The sequence below is a fragment of the Dinoponera quadriceps genome, unplaced genomic scaffold (assembly GCF_001313825.1).
Source record: "Dinoponera quadriceps isolate SergipeBrazil2010 unplaced genomic scaffold, ASM131382v1 scaffold2952, whole genome shotgun sequence".
In the NCBI taxonomy this organism is placed as follows: Eukaryota; Metazoa; Arthropoda; class Insecta; order Hymenoptera; family Formicidae; genus Dinoponera; species Dinoponera quadriceps.
In genome coordinates, this window is record NW_014557517.1 from 485291 (window position 1) to 502995 (window position 17705).

At 43.0% G+C, this 17705-nt stretch overlaps 3 protein-coding genes across 10 annotated transcripts; 1 reads left to right on the plus strand and 2 right to left on the minus strand.

The window, feature by feature from the left end:
• On the plus strand, positions 1-6760 carry LOC106749247. Of its 7 annotated transcripts, XM_014628512.1 has the most exons (6): positions 2-45; positions 566-676; positions 1861-2098; positions 2664-2821; positions 3049-3149; positions 3369-3569. In XM_014628512.1, the coding sequence occupies exons 2-6, from the start codon at positions 623-625 to the stop codon at positions 3454-3456; spliced, it is 639 nt and encodes a 212-aa protein (XP_014483998.1). In that variant the 5' UTR covers positions 2-45; positions 566-622; the 3' UTR covers positions 3457-3569. The 7 variants fall into 7 exon arrangements, with proteins under 7 accessions (XP_014483995.1, XP_014483994.1, XP_014484000.1 ...); XM_014628509.1 differs by having other exon boundaries at positions 1-676; positions 1892-2098; XM_014628508.1 differs by having other exon boundaries at positions 1-657.
• LOC106749249 lies at positions 3938-8305 on the minus strand. 2 transcript variants are annotated; one of them, XM_014628517.1, is made up of 5 exons: positions 8035-8305; positions 7874-7945; positions 6770-7037; positions 6210-6379; positions 3938-4118 (listed from the first exon to the last, which is right to left on the minus strand). In XM_014628517.1, the coding sequence occupies exons 3-5, from the start codon at positions 6991-6993 to the stop codon at positions 3946-3948; spliced, it is 567 nt and encodes a 188-aa protein (XP_014484003.1). In that variant the 5' UTR covers positions 6994-7037; positions 7874-7945; positions 8035-8305; the 3' UTR covers positions 3938-3945. The 2 variants fall into 2 exon arrangements, with proteins under 2 accessions (XP_014484003.1, XP_014484002.1); XM_014628516.1 differs by lacking the exons at positions 7874-7945; positions 8035-8305 and having other exon boundaries at positions 6770-7213.
• Positions 8306-8749: 444 nt separating this feature from the next.
• Positions 8750-17623, minus strand: LOC106749216. The gene is made up of 7 exons (XM_014628435.1): positions 17082-17623; positions 15583-16149; positions 15060-15360; positions 13180-14298; positions 11390-12916; positions 10358-11022; positions 8750-10203 (listed from the first exon to the last, which is right to left on the minus strand). Exons 2-7 carry the CDS (start codon positions 16104-16106, stop codon positions 10104-10106), a joined length of 4236 nt encoding a protein of 1411 aa, XP_014483921.1. The 5' UTR covers positions 16107-16149; positions 17082-17623; the 3' UTR covers positions 8750-10103.
• Positions 17624-17705: the final 82 nt, after the last annotated feature.

The following is a 17705-nucleotide window of genomic DNA, read 5'->3' on the forward strand; positions in this document are numbered from 1 at the left end:
TGCAAAGTGAGCGAGATCGGGTTGCGTCCCCGAAAGACGTTAGAGGTAAAAACAATAAGAGTATCGTGATTGTCATAATTCTCGAGGTAACGGAAACATATATATGAGCGATAAAATGAATACGATTTTCTTGCAACCGAAGGGAAAGTATCTCGCCACTATCTTACAATTTCTATGTACGAGTAGAATCCCTTGCAAAAAAAATATTATTGTCTGTGATAAATTATTATTGTCACTCGGTAGTTTTATCGCGAATATCGTACAAATAATAAATCTACTAATATTAACTAATAATAATTGCCGAGCTACAGTGATTTCTCATATAGCACACTTTATCCGAAGGACGTTCTGTGGATGTCTTTAAGATGTCTGTGCTAAATGGGTTATCACTGGCTAATTTCAATCGCAGCCAGTAATATTTTTCTGTAAGGGATCGAAAAATAAGCAGGAGACACACGGGGGAGGCATTAGTAATTTCCTCGAAATTTTCTCAGGCTCCCTTCTATGATCGATTATTTCGTTTGCTACGTATTTCCTGCACTTTCGCACATTTTTTGTGTCGCAGTTGTTTTGACGAAGGTCGAAGAAGTCCTCGAAAATTGGCAGGACAAGCTACAACACAATGCTGCGTCCCGACCTTCGGAAACTGTTGGACCAGTATGTAGAAATGTGCCACGTGAGTGAAGAATCCTGTTTCTTACTTCTACTCCAAGTCTTCTTCTCAATTATGGCGGACAACCCGAAGGCTAGTCTCCAAAGTCTTTAGTTAGGTTCAAGTCGAAGTCGAGAGTGACACAATTTTGATTATGATGCAAGTTCAATCGCGATTGATACGCGAAACCGAAAACCATCGGGAGGAAGAGTTAGGAGGGGAAAGGGAGGTGAAACAGATCTATTTCAATAGCTGCGTCTAACAACAAAGGCAGCTTAGTAAACGCTTTTTGCTGCAACAGTTTTGCAATTGTAAAATTTTCTGCTAAACGATATGACTTATTTTTTCCTAACATATTTGCTAAGCGATTACCATTTTTCCCAGCATATTTTGATACACTGGGCCATCCTGATGGAAATATGATGCCGAAAATTTTACTGAAATTCTCTTTCAGTTGACCCTATTATCATTCCGTCAATGTACGCAATTTTCAGTTAAATTCAGTAAACTCCAACAGTATATTTAACTTTCTCTATATTCAAGTACTAGTATACTATAAACTTGAATAGTGAGATGAAAGTTACTGAAAAATTATTAAAATATATAATAATAAACTTCAAAATAAATAATAATTTTCATTTATTTCAAAATAAATCGTGATTTTCATCATGAAATTTAATTTAAGGCTGTGAAATATAGTGAAAATTAAAGTATAATTTTGAAATTCTAATAAAGAAATTTTTGGAATATTGGATATGAAATTTACTGAATCGCTGAACAGAAAACTACGTATATTAATAAATATGGTCAATTGAAAAAGCATTTAAACGAAATATTTCCATCAGGGTGTTTAATAAGCATGTAAGCATTGGAACAGCGTAAGTTGTCAAAGGCCTTTGCACATTATAAATCTTTAGTCGTAACCGTAAATTCATAAGAAAACTAATCAATCATAATCGATTATCTCCTTTCGGTCGAAAGAATAATTAACTGTGATTGGTCAGTTTTCTCACGAGCTTGTGGTTACGATTAAAAATTTCTTACGCGTAAAAGCTTTAAGGCGTTCAGCAAGAAATCTTACAACGGTTGGAAAGCACTAGTTGCTTTTCCTGCTGAACAGAGCCAATATTACGTATTGCAATATTGCAATCTCTACTTAATCTCGAGTTGCTTTGGTAAAAGAAAAACAATATATCTTACGTACGCAGACTGTTTCCACGCTGCGCATTTTAAACACAGAGCAGCAGCAATGCATCGAACTGGAGCGCGAGCAAACGAAAAAGGCAGAAATCAAATTGAAGGATATGGTCTCCTGGCTGACGGAACGCGAGGCTCATCACAAAATGTATCTAGGCTGTCTGGAAAAGGAGAATGAAGATTTGCGATATACCTTAACTGACATGCAACGTAAACGCGATCAAGACGAGCTCGCGAACAACATCAAAGGTAGGACGAAACGGGTGTCGCGATGCTTATCATTTCCGAGACAAAGTGATCATGTCAGAATGTGCGACAGAATTTTTGCAATTATTCTGAGCCGTTAAGAAAAAACTCTATCTCATCACATTCCTTTATAGTTTCTACACATGAGTAAAATTCATAAATAGAGTAAATAAAATTTTTGCACATATTTCTGTGTCTCTGCTAAAAAGTACCTAGTAAGTAAGATATCTTGTAAATGTTTTTAAAAACTGTTACTTGGTAATATAATAATCTTAAGTATTAAAATCATAGTATAGAAATATTATATTTTTAATGTTTGAGTGAAATATTGTTAACAATGACATTGTACACAATATTAAGAACTACATATTCGAAAACATTGCATGTTATGAAATGTCATTGTAATAACGTTATGTTAATGATTTCTGGCTTATTTTAACCTTTTACCGACTCTCACGAAACGATCATACGTAAGGAAATTAATTGCAAAGTGCAAATTAAGAGAGATCGGTGCAAAAATTCGTAAATGTACATGAAAAATAGAGAACTCAAGTAATTTTCCTTGCAGTTTCCAAATTGCAAAACGAAATCGCAGATTTACGAATGCAAGTAGCACAGCTTAGCAATGAGTACAAGCAACAGATAATATCACGAGATCAGCAGCATAAGGACGAAATTTCTAAATACAAATGTCTTTTGGAGGATGAGACCGCGAGGGCGCTTCAGGTATATTTTACCTATATATATCTTTCTGTGAATTATATTTCTGTGAATTATAGTGTAATTATAGTGTAATAATTATTAATAATTATATTATTTACCGTTAAATTCATTAAAATTTCTCACTGATGAATTCAATTTAATTGGTAAATTACTCGTTAATGACTTATTTATTGCCACAAATTTTTCTCTTTTCATTGCGCTTTACCGAGTGGAAATTGATTTTCATCTAGTTACCGCAAACAAAACACAATATATTAGGAAAAAACAAAAAAAAGACCACAGAGAAGCATCCTGCCCTCATAGATGAAGAAGAAGTACAGAAAACAAAAAAGTGAGAAAACTATAGAACATGCATTCGAATATTTTTCAATTGATTTTATGCTCAGGCAATTGTTGAATTATTTTTGGAAAATAATTCTGACATTTTGATTATACTTAACAGCTCTATAAATGTCTGAATTATAAAAATTCGAGAAGATTAACATACACATAAAATAACATGGTAGCAAAGTATAATTGATCTTAATATGAAATTATAATATTGTTCAAGGTTCCCTGAGTTGGAAATTCGTAAAATCACCATAAAAAGGAGAAAATTGTTTCAACTGGATAATGAAACTACAATCGATATCAATTAAAGGCGATATTATTTGTAAATTACTCTACACGTAGGATTTTAGTATCATAATTTACACATTTCCCTCATTGTGATATTAAGATAATATATACGTGTGTATATATTGTCGATAAGTTTCTCGTGTAAATAATTTATTAATAATATTTCGTAATTAAATAATAATTAATATTTCATTTTACATATAATATTTCACGAAAGACAACAAAGTACAGAGACACTAATATATAAACAAACAAGAGATAAATAGGCAATAAATAAGTGAGATATAAGAAGAATTAGAGAGTAACACAATTAGCGGATTATCTTCTCTCCTAATCTGAAGAGATTTTCATTATAAGAATACATAACAGAATTATTTACGTAACATATATTTCGCGTGTTTCGTTAATAATATCTTTCTCGGAAAACATTTCTCTCACTCTCAGCACGTGAGATATTCACGCGAGATATTGAGTGCTGGAAGCCAGCTCTGATTCGCGAACGCAGTTTTCTACTTGCTAATTCGGCGATTGAGCGAGTTCCAGCTGTTCGTGTAGTCGATCTTCAAGTGGCCGTACGTGTTCAGATCAATATGCGGCGGTGGTATCGCCTCTATCACGTATCTGTCGTCGTAGATCGCGTGTGACAAGTTTCTCTCTTCCTGCGGCGGGAATCTGGAAATTTCTAAGGAGAACGATTCGCCACGTGAGTCGGTGGTAGTTTACTCGTACGATCGGAGGGTGTTCTATTATTAAGATTACACGGATTGCAAATCACATACAGCTGTCGTGTGACGCGTGTCGCTCGTCTGGAGGTGGATGCAGCGTGCAGAAAATTCGGAGCACAAGCGGAGGAGGAGAAGTCGCGAATACATTTTTTACGGCCCGCGCAACTCGCTTCAATCATCGCGGTGCACTCGAGGTAAATTGTTGCGCGCGCGCGCGCTCGTTCGCCGCCGAGTTTCGCGCATGATTTAATATCTGGGGGAGAAAGTCCCCGCGCGCTCGAAATTGCAATTACGCGGTGAAGATCGATTCGTACGATGCACGGAACGCGTCGTGCGAATGCTCGTGACAGCGTGTCGACATAAAGACCGCATCGCATCGTGTAACGACAGCGCGTAAAAACTTTCTAACGCCGCGGACTAGAAACCGTTCTTCGATTTCTCGAGGCGCGTCGCGAATCGGGAAAATGATTGGAAAACGCGTCGTTCTCGACCATCACGTCCCGTTTTGCCCTTTTTGCCAAGAGCCAGTGAAATCTGAAGCCCGATCAATATCGCGAGGAGTGTATCTCCTTAAAGTAGTTGACCCGAACCGACGTTCTTTCAAATTTCAACTGTATATTGATACGGAAATGCTGTCTGCACGTCTGCAATGTTGGAAAACGATCGGTCATCCGGATGCTGAGATATTCGTCACTAAAAATGATACTTTTTACTTTTATATTTCTCGGAGAGGCTAATGTCCTATCTTTAACTTCTATTTTTAATTTCTTCTAAATCACTTTTGTTATTACGGCCAATACTATTTATTTATTATGGTTTTAATGATTAGTGAACAACTATTGTGGTATTAAGGATTAATACAGAGACATTATGCACGATTTCAAAATTACTGATCATTTGGGAACGCGTGCAATGGGAGAATTTGTTTCTTAGTTATCTTCAGAAGATACATTTTCCTTTCGGGTGCGAGATGCATTGTGAAGCTCATGAAAAAAGCGCCGCAAACTTCCTGTTTAGTGCTGTACAGTTGGCATAATGAAAGTTGCAACACTTTTTTTTAGATGAGTTTCGCAACTTACTTCGTATCCAATAGGAAAGATGTATTTATTGAGAATTACCAAAAGATAAATTCTCCCGTTGGGCATCGAAAGCGTTGCGAAACTTATCAAAAAGAAAGTGTTGCAACTTTTATTATGCCGATTGTAGATGTACATGTATTTAAATATTTACGTATCACTTTCTATTATACGCGTTAGCTCAATTTATTAGCTCAACTGACGTATGAATAAAGCATGAGTAAGATGAAGAAATAATATCTCCGTGTTTGTAATATTGTGTACATACTTGTCTTAATTTCGCGCGCGCTCAACATTAGCATTTATTATTTATACCCGTTCATCATACCTACCATCATGACATAAGTTTATTTAATTAAAAGAAGATACTTTCTCATAACGTTTTATTCAACTACCTAATGTCCGTTTCTATCATCATGATTTTAATCCATTCGACGATTAACTCCGAGTAATTGGCTAATCGCATTGACTAATTAACCGATCAATACATCAGCCAATTGGTCAATTTCATTGAGTTAATCGTTGATTTTTTATTTAAACCCATCATGGTAGAAGCCGGCATTAGATAGTTAAGTAAAGTTATAAGAAAGTAATTTTTTTTTTTTTCATTAAATAAACTTATATATCCCTTAATATTGCTACTGAAAATCTGGCATTCTACGGGCCAGCTACCTTAAATAAGTATTTCGCAAATGAAATCTACACTATTTGTGACTGATTTGGCACCGATTGTCGAATTAATCGCTCGGACATTCTGACAGAACAGTCACCTTGTGTGATATAATTATATGAATACTCTTTTCATACCTCTGAAATGTTCTCTCTAACGGATTTGAGAAACCCACCGTGGTAAGACGTTCTCTCTGAACTGAGATCTTTTTAATCGCAAGGAGGATGGCGTGCTAACGGCTAATTAAGCGCTTTCCCAAATGATTACACGTTTCGTGAGCATCTCGCAGAGATGGGCCTTACCGAGCACGGGCGCGTAGACCGGAAGCGGCGCGGCGTAATCCATTCCCTCGTCCTCGTAGATAGCTTGCTGATAATAGCAGCCATTGTTTGTCGGCCTAACTGGTCCGCGGTGTAATTCCTGCGCGTACGGAGAACCATCGTATTCCGGCTCTCTCGGCGAGGACGCGTACCTGAAGAATTTCGAAGATCAATTAACCGAGAAAGAAATGAAAGCCTGCTGAGAAATCCAACCGATGAGATACTAAAAATCTTCCAAGGAGATTATAATATCATTATCATTTACATATGAGAATATCTATTCTTGATTCAACACTGATTGTTTTCTCTGTATGTTTCGCAGCTTCGAAATTCGAAATGTCAAAGCCTTCGAAACACCGGAGCGCCAATCAGAAGCCTGCCGTCGCGGTTGGTTTCACCGCCGCGATCCGGGGACTCGCAAAGTTGAGAGAGTTCCGTCGGGGAACGCGAGGAGTTCCCGTTGAAAACTCTCGGTAATTCGACCGTGCACGACCTGCGATTGTTTTTGCATACTATTGCCGGAACTTCTCATGTATTATTACCAATATTCCGAGCGTGCTCGCGGCGCATCGCGGAGGGAACGCTCATGCGTGGGAGGCCGTCGCGTACGGCGTGGCACGTCGGCGACGCTGTGCCGACGCAGGTAAGCATAGTTCTCCAGGTCCCACGGGTCCACGTAATGCCGGCCACCGCCGCTTCCGGAACTGCCGGAGGTCGATCTTCGGGAGTCGACCGAGCTCCAATAGATCGACGATTCCGCCGGCATTCTCCTGCTCTCGTTCCTCACCTCTGCGATGCGGCGGTGCGGATCTTCGGGAAAATGTCATTGAACTCTTTCTTTTTTTCTTTTCTTTTTCTTTGCCTTCACGACGACGTTCACCGTACTTTCTTATGTAATACTTAATCACCTCTGTCGCTCCCTCAAACTGTATGTTGGAACCCGGGGGGAAAAATTTCCCATATATTATTAATATATAGAGTATATATGTCCATGTATAAAAAAAAAATATATATATATATGACTTGTATATAATAGATTATGTATGATTATATTATTATTAATATATAATTATATATATTAACTCTCTCTCTCACCACTTCACATGTAATTATATATTTTTACATATCGACAAATTCTAAATATGACGCTTTATATATAATTATATCTAATTATATATGAAAATTATAATAAAATCTAATTATATATGAAAATTATATAGGAAAATGTTTTACTGGGAAGTTTCAGAGTATAGTTTGAAAGGCTCGAAAAACCGAGTTTTTTTCAATTTTTCTGTGAATTTTTCAAAACAAACGTTTCCACCTTTAGAACAGAAATCCAAGAAATATGCAGAAAAATAGGAAAAAACCAGGTCTTTTCCAAGCCTTCAAAATTATATTTCCAAGAAAAATTCGGCGTTAACAGAGAAATGAGAAACAAACAATTAATCAATTCGTGTTTTCGAAAATATGAACAAATTGTGCGTGCTCTTTTACGAATTATTCCTTAAGAATACATCGACCGTTGTTAATCTTATTATCTAAAGATTCCCCGACAAATCCAGAACTCTCTATATCTTTCAAAACTTCTTATCGATTACATTTTTTTTGAACTTTTCTTCTTGCTACATATCGAAAAATCATCTTACCTGACGAGTTCAGAGGATTCTCTCTCGTCGCCGTCTTCCTTTCCTTATCCTCGCTCTTTCGAGTGAAATTCTCTGAAGAGAAAACGACGTATGTACTTAATACACATACATTCACAACACACATTTAATAAACTCAGCTCACTCATTAATGAGTTACTTACATATGTAACACTTTTATCTCTATCCCGCCTTCCTCACTTTCTCAATCGCAAGGACACATTCCTCCACTCCCCAGTTGGTTCCTTTCCAAACAATTACGCGTCATCCGTCGTTTGCCGGATTAGATCCGTATCGTTCGTTGCTATTTACGTGCTTATTAATTAATCAATTAAACGTGTGGTTTTGTGGTTCGCGACTTTATCGCAGCCTTGCGACGGCAAAGCCGCTGGTGCGATTGAAGTCGGCCAGGCGATAAATTCAACAGGACGCGCTTCCTACGTCCTTCGTCCTTTCGCACGGCGTGCTGAGGCGCGTTGCTTACGCCGCGGCTGCAGTTTCGCATCTGCGGCCCCCGCGAAAGCCGAAACCCTTTTCCACTTGTGCTCCTCTCCTCCCGGTGAAACCGCGCACGGAGACTTTCACGTCCGCGCGACCGCGGCTCAATCGTCGCATTTTGAATCCCATGACGGATGATGCGTCAAGCGGAACCAAAGCGGCGCGCACACCCGCGGGGATGCGCGCTCCACTTTCGAAAGTGGGTCTAAGAGTCTAGATTTTGATTTGGACGGGGGGATTCGGGGAGCATGGAGTTAGACGTCGTTTTTCGCGCGCATATTCTCTCAGGTGTTCGTATACACACATATATACATATATATACATATATAGACCAAAACTTGACACTGCAGTTCTTTATTTATCAATCAATATTATCTGTTCGTTCATTTCAAACAAGATGCCCTAAAGACAAAAAAAACGAGTATAAGTAGAGTGTAAGCTTAAATCAAAAATTATGCTAACAGTTATGTACACTTCCGGTTCGATTTACTTAATAAAATAACTCTTTCTTTCCCTTTCAATATTTCTCGACGAATATAGGAAGAAAACATATACATATACATACATATACATACATACATACTTATATATACACACATATATATACATGTGTGTGTGTGTGTGTGTGTGGGTGTGTGTATGTGTGTGTGTGTGTATATATATACATATATATGTCAGGATAATACAGTTGAAATCTCCTAATCCTTACCTGGACTTACGGTGACATCACACTTGTGTGACTTTTCTTTCTCACACATTGTTCGATATAATTTTATGTATCAATAATAATAATAACTACTTTCAACTATTTCTCATCCCCGGCTCGTATAGTCTCTTATATATTCTTGGATTTTTAAATATATATTCCTATCGCATTTAAAGCATCGAATTTTCAGTCCTAAGAAATCTTTAGATCCTAGGCTTTTTAGACTTTTGTATTCTCGGATTCTCAGCAACTTCGAATTAGTAGTTCGAACCTTTAGTATTCTCATGTTACAAGATTCTAGGTTCTGTTCAGGTTTCCTCGAATTCTAAATTCCTCACAGTTTTCGACTTCTGCACTGTGTACGTATATGCACATTGTATACGTATGCACATGCATAGAATGTAATTATATTATTCGCGATATATGATATACACACACATACACACACACACACACACACACACACACATATATTACACTGTATCGAGTATATCCATCATATATAATATATATTACATATTAATCTCTCAAAACTTTTTCCTGCCCGCACCTATCCGTCGTCATAAATAATTTGTTGATCTTCTATCGCAACAGCGCTAACAAGATCTATTTAACAGGATCGCAATCGTAAATCCAGATAGAGATCAACGTATCACATATCACAGTTTCAGATTTACGTTAATTACGAGTTATTACGAGTGATGTAACATCGGCGGCAATATCCTCGATATCGCCTGCCGATCATTATGCGTAAACAGCTGCCCTTATCTCCCTCGAACAATGGACATTGATTACTATTAATACTAAATCGCGATGTAGACTGGAATGCAAAGGGTACGCCGAAGAAAAATATATGAATGATTACTGGCAGAGCTTCGCTTTCGGGCGAAATGGCTTCCGTTTGTTGCGTTTCATTGTTCCATAAATAAATCTCCGTGTATGTATGTATGTATATATATATCCGCATTGCGCAGTTAATAGCTAATGTCACAGGAAGTCTTAGGACGTGGAATTGATTACGGCTGTTCCTCATCTGGCTTGATCGAGCAGTAACGAAGCCGCCATTTCTACGTCGTATTCAGTCTGCTTCAAAGCGCTCTCGCACTGCTGCCGACTAGCCAAGCCCAACCTGCCAATCAGTTGTACAATATTCAACATTCAATTCCTTTCTATAAGTCTGTTTCTTGCAACTGCATCAGTTGCTTGGCATATGGAAAAAAGAAGAAAGTCGAAGTTACAGAATAGCTCTGCCGGCCACGGGTAATCTCGCGGAGACAGCTCACCTCACGAGATTCTCGACCTTCGCCTGCCTGTCCGTCGTGATCTGCTTGGCCGCTTGGCTGGTGTCCCAGCCGGTCGCCTGCAGCGCGGCCAGCACCTCCTGCTGCGAGGCGTCCGCGGCTTCTCTCTGCACCCTCATGACCCTGCTGGCCCTGAACTCGTCGTTCAATGACATCACCAATTGCTGCGACGCTGCGGTGAGTGGCGGACTGGTGCCGACCGGGTGGTGCTGCTGATATTGACCGAGCATCTGCAAGTTCACCTTGGCGGCGTCGCTCGTCGCCATCGGCCCGGACGCGCTCCTGCCCGACGTTTCGGCCTGCAGCAGATTCGGCTGGATCAGGTTGCACTTCGCCGTGGGACAGTGATTCTGCACGTAACCGTTCGCACCGGATTTCAGCGGGCTCATTGCCGGCGGAGGCGGAGGATTGTAAATCGGCGGCTGCTTCAAATAAGGGCTGAAATCGCAAAAGTGCCCTTGAACAGGCTGCTGACTCCTGCCGATGCTGCTCTTCTGCTGCTGACCGCTGACGGTTTCTTGAGCGTGAGTTTGGCTCGGCTCGCTGCACAGATTGTGGGAATAGTAGTTCCGGAGAATGTTCTGCTGGACAGTCTTGTTGTAGAGAGTATTGAACTCGTTCTGAGACAGTTGATCCAGATTAGGTACCTGTGAAACATATTTCGAAGATATGGATATATAATAATATTATGACATTAGTTGCTTTGAAGTATCGACTTGTTTCCCAAACAACTTTCGTTTTAATCAGTTTGATCGCTTAAACCGATTTTACTAATTTGCCGGTTTTGACCGTCAGTTTGTTTCCCAAACAATTTTCATTTTAGTAAATTTTAATTTGAAACTGTGAATGATATTTTTCTCAATATATTCAAGGGCAGGGTCGACGAAAGTCCAGACAAAGAGAAAGTAAAAACCGGAATTCACCCTAGTTTTTTTCCCACCTACTGGAATTATCCCGGAGCCAACCCCGATTCAATGTTCAAAATGTGATCGGCAACAATTATGTTTTACATACGTTTTGTTTCAACTCGGCGTACACTTGTTCGTAAAAGAGCCCGGTGGACTTGGTATGCTGCTGTTGCTGCAAATCGTTCTGTATGTGGGTGATCCCATGAGCGTTGCTCGACACGTTGGACGACACCGGCGCGCTCTGATGCGCGGCAAAATTGCCGCTCTGATTAACGGTCGTCGCAACATTTCCCAAGTAATTATGGCTTAACGACGAGCAGGCAGCTTGCGCCTGGTTGGAGGTGGCCTTGGAAATGTTGCAGGGCCCATACTGGGACTCGTTCGCGACGGGAATCTGATTGACGGTCTGAAGCAGGTTAAAGCCGCCGATGGTGCCGCTCGTCGACGGGTTGTGAAGGTAATTTTGGCCGGTCGACGAGCAGACTTGCGTCTGCTTGAAGTTGCCTTTGGAAACATATTGGGCTTCGTTGGTACCGTTCGCAGAAACGTTGCCGGTGACAATCTGCAGCAGGTTGAAGGCATCCTGGCCGGAAGCGTTCGACGAACTTAGGTTCGCAGATAGGTAATTCGACGGAGTGTTCGACGAGCAGGCTTGCGCCTGACTGAGCGTGGCCTTGGCCACGTTGCAGGGACCGTGTCGAACGGCCTCATTGGCACTGTTACTAGGAAGGTCGCCGGGAACCTCTTGGAGCAGGTTCACGCTCGCCTGCGCGGCAACGCTGGGCGTGAATGTTTGACGAGCGAGATCGGCTGTCGGGTGAATAACGCCCTGCTGGGGCAGCATCTGCGTCTGCTGCCAGATTTGTCCCACTATCGCATCAGTGGTCGACTCCAAGCGTTGATCGTTCTGCTGGACGGCCGGTCGTGGGACGTTCGTGCTCTTCGGTGGCCAAGAGTTCTGCACCTTGCAGAGTACGGGTAGAGGCGTCGGCGACGAGGAGGACGCTCCCCGATGATCCATCATCGCCACCGGCGACCTCGGCTTCGACACCTGCGGCGGAGGCTTTAACGCCGGTATCAGCGAGGACGATCTGTCCTCCGCCGCGGCTGGGGAAAGCTGAGCCGGCGAGCCTTGCCGCAGCTTGTCCAACGATGAGTAGCGAAGGTAATTCGCGCCGGACGCTTCCTCCTGGCTCTCCCCGCTGGCGTTGGTGTTCTTGCTCGCCTCTTTCTCGCCCAGGTGTTTCTCCAGCTCGGCCAAGAACACCGGGTCCAACTTCTTCGCGACGGTACCGGACTTGGAACTCAGCGACAGCTCGTTCATGCTCTGAGCGAGCTCGCAATTGGACTTGGGCTTCGGCGGGCTGGCGTTCGGGCCGACGGAAGGCGGAGGAGGCGGTGTGGCAGCTGTGACGAACGACGACGACGACGGGACTCCGCTGGCGGAGACGTTGGCGTACGTTTGCGCGCTGGCGGAGTTCCGTAGATCCTCCGGCCACGTGGACCAGTTCGGACTAGCCTTGTCTATCTCGCTGTAGTGACTCGCGGCCTCTTCGCTCTCCGCGTTCACGTTCAGATTCACCGCGTCCTGCTGGCTGTCCTTGTTCAGGTTCACCGAATATTGGCGAATCTCCTGGAACCGACGAGACGAATAAACAAGAACTCTCTCCCAAATATAACGATGATCCTTCATTTTCATTTAATTTGGATATTATTTTAATGCCGGGTTCGTAGAAAACCGTAAATACATAACACATTCTTCGCGACACGTGGTCAACTATGACTTAGAATTACTGAGGATTCTAACCAAACGGGTGAGTTAATTTTTACTTTTAACCAAGTTCCAAATTAATTGAATCTGAGAATCAAACAACCGATTCGCCGGAGGAAACGTACCTCCGTGTCAGAGCCGAAGCAATTCGCGGCGCCTTGGCTACCCGACGCCTCCTGGCCGTCCACGTTGCTGTACGTCTGCATGTAGCGATTAGTATCGGTGGGCACGTGACTGTAGTATCGCGAATGCGGAGGCTTCATGAACACCGCGGACGTGTCGAAGGGGTCGGAGTACGCGGGGTCCACGTTGGGGAAGTTTGCGTACGTCCTGGCGCCCTTTTCATTCTGCCAGGGAAATCTCTCGGCGTCGATCGGCTCGTCCAGAATGTTAATCACTCGCCTACACGCGACGTCCTGCTCGAGGCTGCTCGTGTTCGCCAGCTCCTCGGCGGACAGGTCGATCAAGGTGCCTTCTTGGTTGCTTGCCGAGACGGACGCCGCCTGGGGAACTTTCACGGGGCTGGATCTCGCGTCGTTACGGAGTTTGGTGTAGTTGAATTGTTTCCTGGCACGTTGCGTGCCGCAGGAGAACCGCTTCTTCGACTGGTTCTCCGCTGAAGACGCCACCAGTATGTCCGGAGGATCCATGGGGTTCCTCAGGTACACGTCGTCGATGAACGAAGGGCTGCCCCAGCTCTTGCCGAACGGCGCCCCGTGGCCTGTGTGGATGAATGAATTCTCCAACGGTTTGCTGATGTCCTCCGGCTGCTTCCGGCGCATCGGGTCCACCAGGCAGCGTGGGAAGTGCGCCACCTGGAAAGTACGCTGGTTCTGCCCTTTCCACCAGTAGTTCTCCGAGCGTCCATCGATGATGACGATTTGGTCGCTCGGCTCGATGGACATCTTGCCGGCCTCCTCGAAGGCACTCACGGCTTTCATCACGGCCGGCATCATACCGGTCAAGGATTCCTTCAACGAGGCGAACGTCGGCCTGTCCGAAGGCTCCTTCGACCAGCAGCGAAGCATCAGTTCGTATATGAACGGCGGGGTCGCTTCCGGCTCGTAAAGCCGCTCGCCTTCCCGGTCGATCTTCCGCAGGATCTCCGAGCCGTTCAAGCCTAGCCAAGGCTCCTCTCCGAAGGTCAGCATTTCCCACAACGTCACGCCGAACATCCAGACGTCCGACGCGTGGCTGAACTGCCGGGCTTTGAGGGATTCGGGCGCGCACCAAGGGAAAGGCACCTGGACAAGGAAATTCATTGAGGAGTTAGAAGAAGAATTCGGCACAGCTGCGGAGCAGAGTCGAACATTTGTGCCAGTATCATGGCTGTCAACTTTTGCCTTTTATATTTGTAATTGTTACATTATAAATGCAATTATTAATAAGTTATTACATGCATTAAATATAATTGCTTGCTTTCTTTCTTTGTGGCGATTCTTGGTGTTTTTTGACTCTTTCTATACATGATATATGTTTATTCATTATAATACAGTATAAACTCAACATGCCCAGCAGCGTTGCAATAAAGAAATAATAACTGATATTCCACAGCATTCATCATATTCTGCCGAGTAGCAAATATCTTTGGACGACACATAGCAATAAATCAAAATGATAATTGACGATAAAGCTATCAGCTTTCTTTTAAGTGGGTTTGAATTGCTCCAGGAACGATTAATGAGGTTTTAAGTTCTGTAATTAGCTAATAGAGGTTTATAATGACTATCGGGGCCGTGGTGAATCGTTCCTGGAAAAACCTACTTTATTCGACAATTTTACATGTAATATTCGTTAACTTCTAGTGTACATTATCGCCAATTAGCGACTGTTACAAAGATTAAAGTCAAACAGTGCTTGATGGAACACCTTAGTTTTTGTAACAGTCGCTAATTGATGATAATGTGTGACACGGTGTTCCTCCATATTTCCTCACTAGAAGACACTCTGTATTAACAATAATCAATCAAGGAATGGACGTTTATTGTGGAAAATAAAGAGTCACCTTCTTATGTTCAGTCATAACGTAGCAGTCCTCTTGCTGAGGAAGCGCCCTCATCAGTCCGAAGTCTCCGATTTTGATTTTGTCGATGGTGCTCAGCAAGACGTTTCTGCACGCCAGGTCACGATGTAGGAAACGTTTCGCTTCCAGGTACGCCATACCCGTGGCGACCTGCAGCGCGTAGTTGCAGAGCGTCAGGACCGAGATTCTGCTGCACTGCTGGCGCAAGTAATCCAGCAACGCGCCCAGAGGTGCGAGCTCGGTCACCATCATCATCGGTTGCGACAACACCACACCGTACAGACTATAAATAAAGAGAAGCAAATTTACTTCGTCTATATTAACATTAATTATTTGGCGATCAATAACTCGCAAAATTCAGAAGAGTACTGTGTGATTAGCAATGGCCAAAAATCCGTTAATACTGAATATTATTGGAACCAAGAATTTAACTGCGAATCTAAGGAGGGAAACAAAGAGAACTTTTACGACTCTGTGGACTTCAATCGGCGCGGACGGACGTTACCGAATAAGATTGTGATGATCCAGAGTGTGCATCGCCTGCACCTCAGAAACGAAGTCTTCTATAACGTTCGGCTGCGTCAGAGCATCCGCCTTGAGGACTTTTACAGCGACAGGAAAAGCCCGTCCCGAGGGGGAGGTCCACTCGCCTCTTCTCACCACACCGAAGCTGCCGTCGCCCAGTTTGATCGACAGGGTCACGTCCTTTTCCTGTATGAGACACGTCAGCATCGAGGAAGTCTCGATGGGTTGGGAGGACCGCTTGTTGCTCTTGGTACTGCCGCCAGGCCTGATCTTAGTGATCAGACTTTTCTTCCACTGGGTGCTGCGTCTCTTCTTGACTGCATCCAACAGTCGCCTGACGCCAGGCTTACCGAGGCCGATCTTTTCCAGGTCCTCGGCCTGAACGTAATCAAAGTGATGCAGGCGAGTGACCTGCAGATCGTCCCGGATCCTCGTAAAGAACTGGGGCAGTTGCACATCGTGTAGCAGCTCCTGAAGCCACTCGGTGCCTTCGTCCTCTGCCATGACCGTTGTGATTGGTTTGTTCAATCAAATTTACAAATTTACTCTGAAAACATATTAATATAAATGGAATTATTTAAAAAAATATGTATGTGAAATATGGATCAATACTTCTTGTTTTGCATCTTATTCCGATATCTATCAGAAAAAGAATAATGATACAATGAAGAATAATGAAGGATGATAGAGTGATACAATGAAAAATGATAATAATAGCCGTGACAAAATAATAATCTATATTTCAATTGGTCTGTTCTTTTTAGCTGAACTGGCTAGTTCAAGAAACTTAGATATACATCGATGCTTATGAAGCGTACATATTTTCTGATATTTCAGTGTATGTAAATTTCTCAAACCGGTGCAGTCAATTCAACTAAAAAGAATAGATCCAATAAGAACATACATCTACAAGGTCCTTCTGTTCTTTGTAGGTGAACTAGTGTACAATTTTGGAACTTAAAAAGAAACAGATATACAGCTGTGACTTTGTGTAAAAAGGAGAAAAAAAAATACAAGCCGTGCAGCCAGTTCAGCTATAAAGAACAAACTAGTGTGTGCTTTCTTTTCACTTAGTGACACAGGATGCTTGCTTTTTAGCTACTCTAAAGAATACACAAGCATCACAACCTATCCATGCAACTCGTTGGATGTGAGACGAAGAATAATGCTTATATGAAAATGCTTTAACATTTGTTATTAAATAGAGAGCACTTAGCGAGTCTCTCTTCATTTTCTATTATTACCAATCGACAAGGTCATATACCGATCCTTGCTTCCTGCAATTGCCGCAGGAGATCAAACGAACAAATGAACCTTTTGCGTGATCCTTGATTTTTCGAACTTTTGCTGTTCAGGTTGCTTTGTCACGGAATGCATCTTGTAAAAATAGCAGGCAGACGGCAGGACGAGTTACGTGAGCTGCCTTTCTCTCATTCTCCTTCGTCTGAGACGAGAGCTCGTGCGCGAGAATCCGCATACCTGGGGAAAAACCGTCGCCGTCGACGCCTCCTTCAAATGAAGCTTATCACGGGACGTTTATTCCTGAAACGCCACTCACTTCATGGCGTTTGCGAGTAGTGGCGGCGCCGGCCTTCGCTTTGTCGGAATTCCCAACGGCGCGCACTTTCACCGGGCGATTTTCCAGCGCGATGCATCCTCTGTCGGTCGCGTCCTAACCTAACAAACGCCACCAGTTGCAGCTGGACACCTGGATCGTGTGCGCAATTGCGCGGTCGCCGATTACGGTCGGTCGAGTTCGCGTCGGCCAGTCCCCGAAACGATACCGGACGCTGTACGCGCACTACTAACGCGGTGACCTGATGGGGAGGAGGGGAGGCCCGACGAAAAGGTGACCGAAATTGAATGAATTTCACCGCGGCACTGCGTGCCGAACGAGGGGAGACAACACAGGCCGCTCGAGTTATTAGCGGCGGTTGCACAGAGGGCATCTCGCAGCCAGCTCGGTCGATATCTGCAGCCAGATGGGAATTGTTTGAAACAATGTTGGAAGGGGTCCCCGCAGGTAAACACTCGATGTACCATTCTCCTCTAATTAACACCTGTTGAGTAAGCAACAACGTAATTCCTCTGATACAATTTATA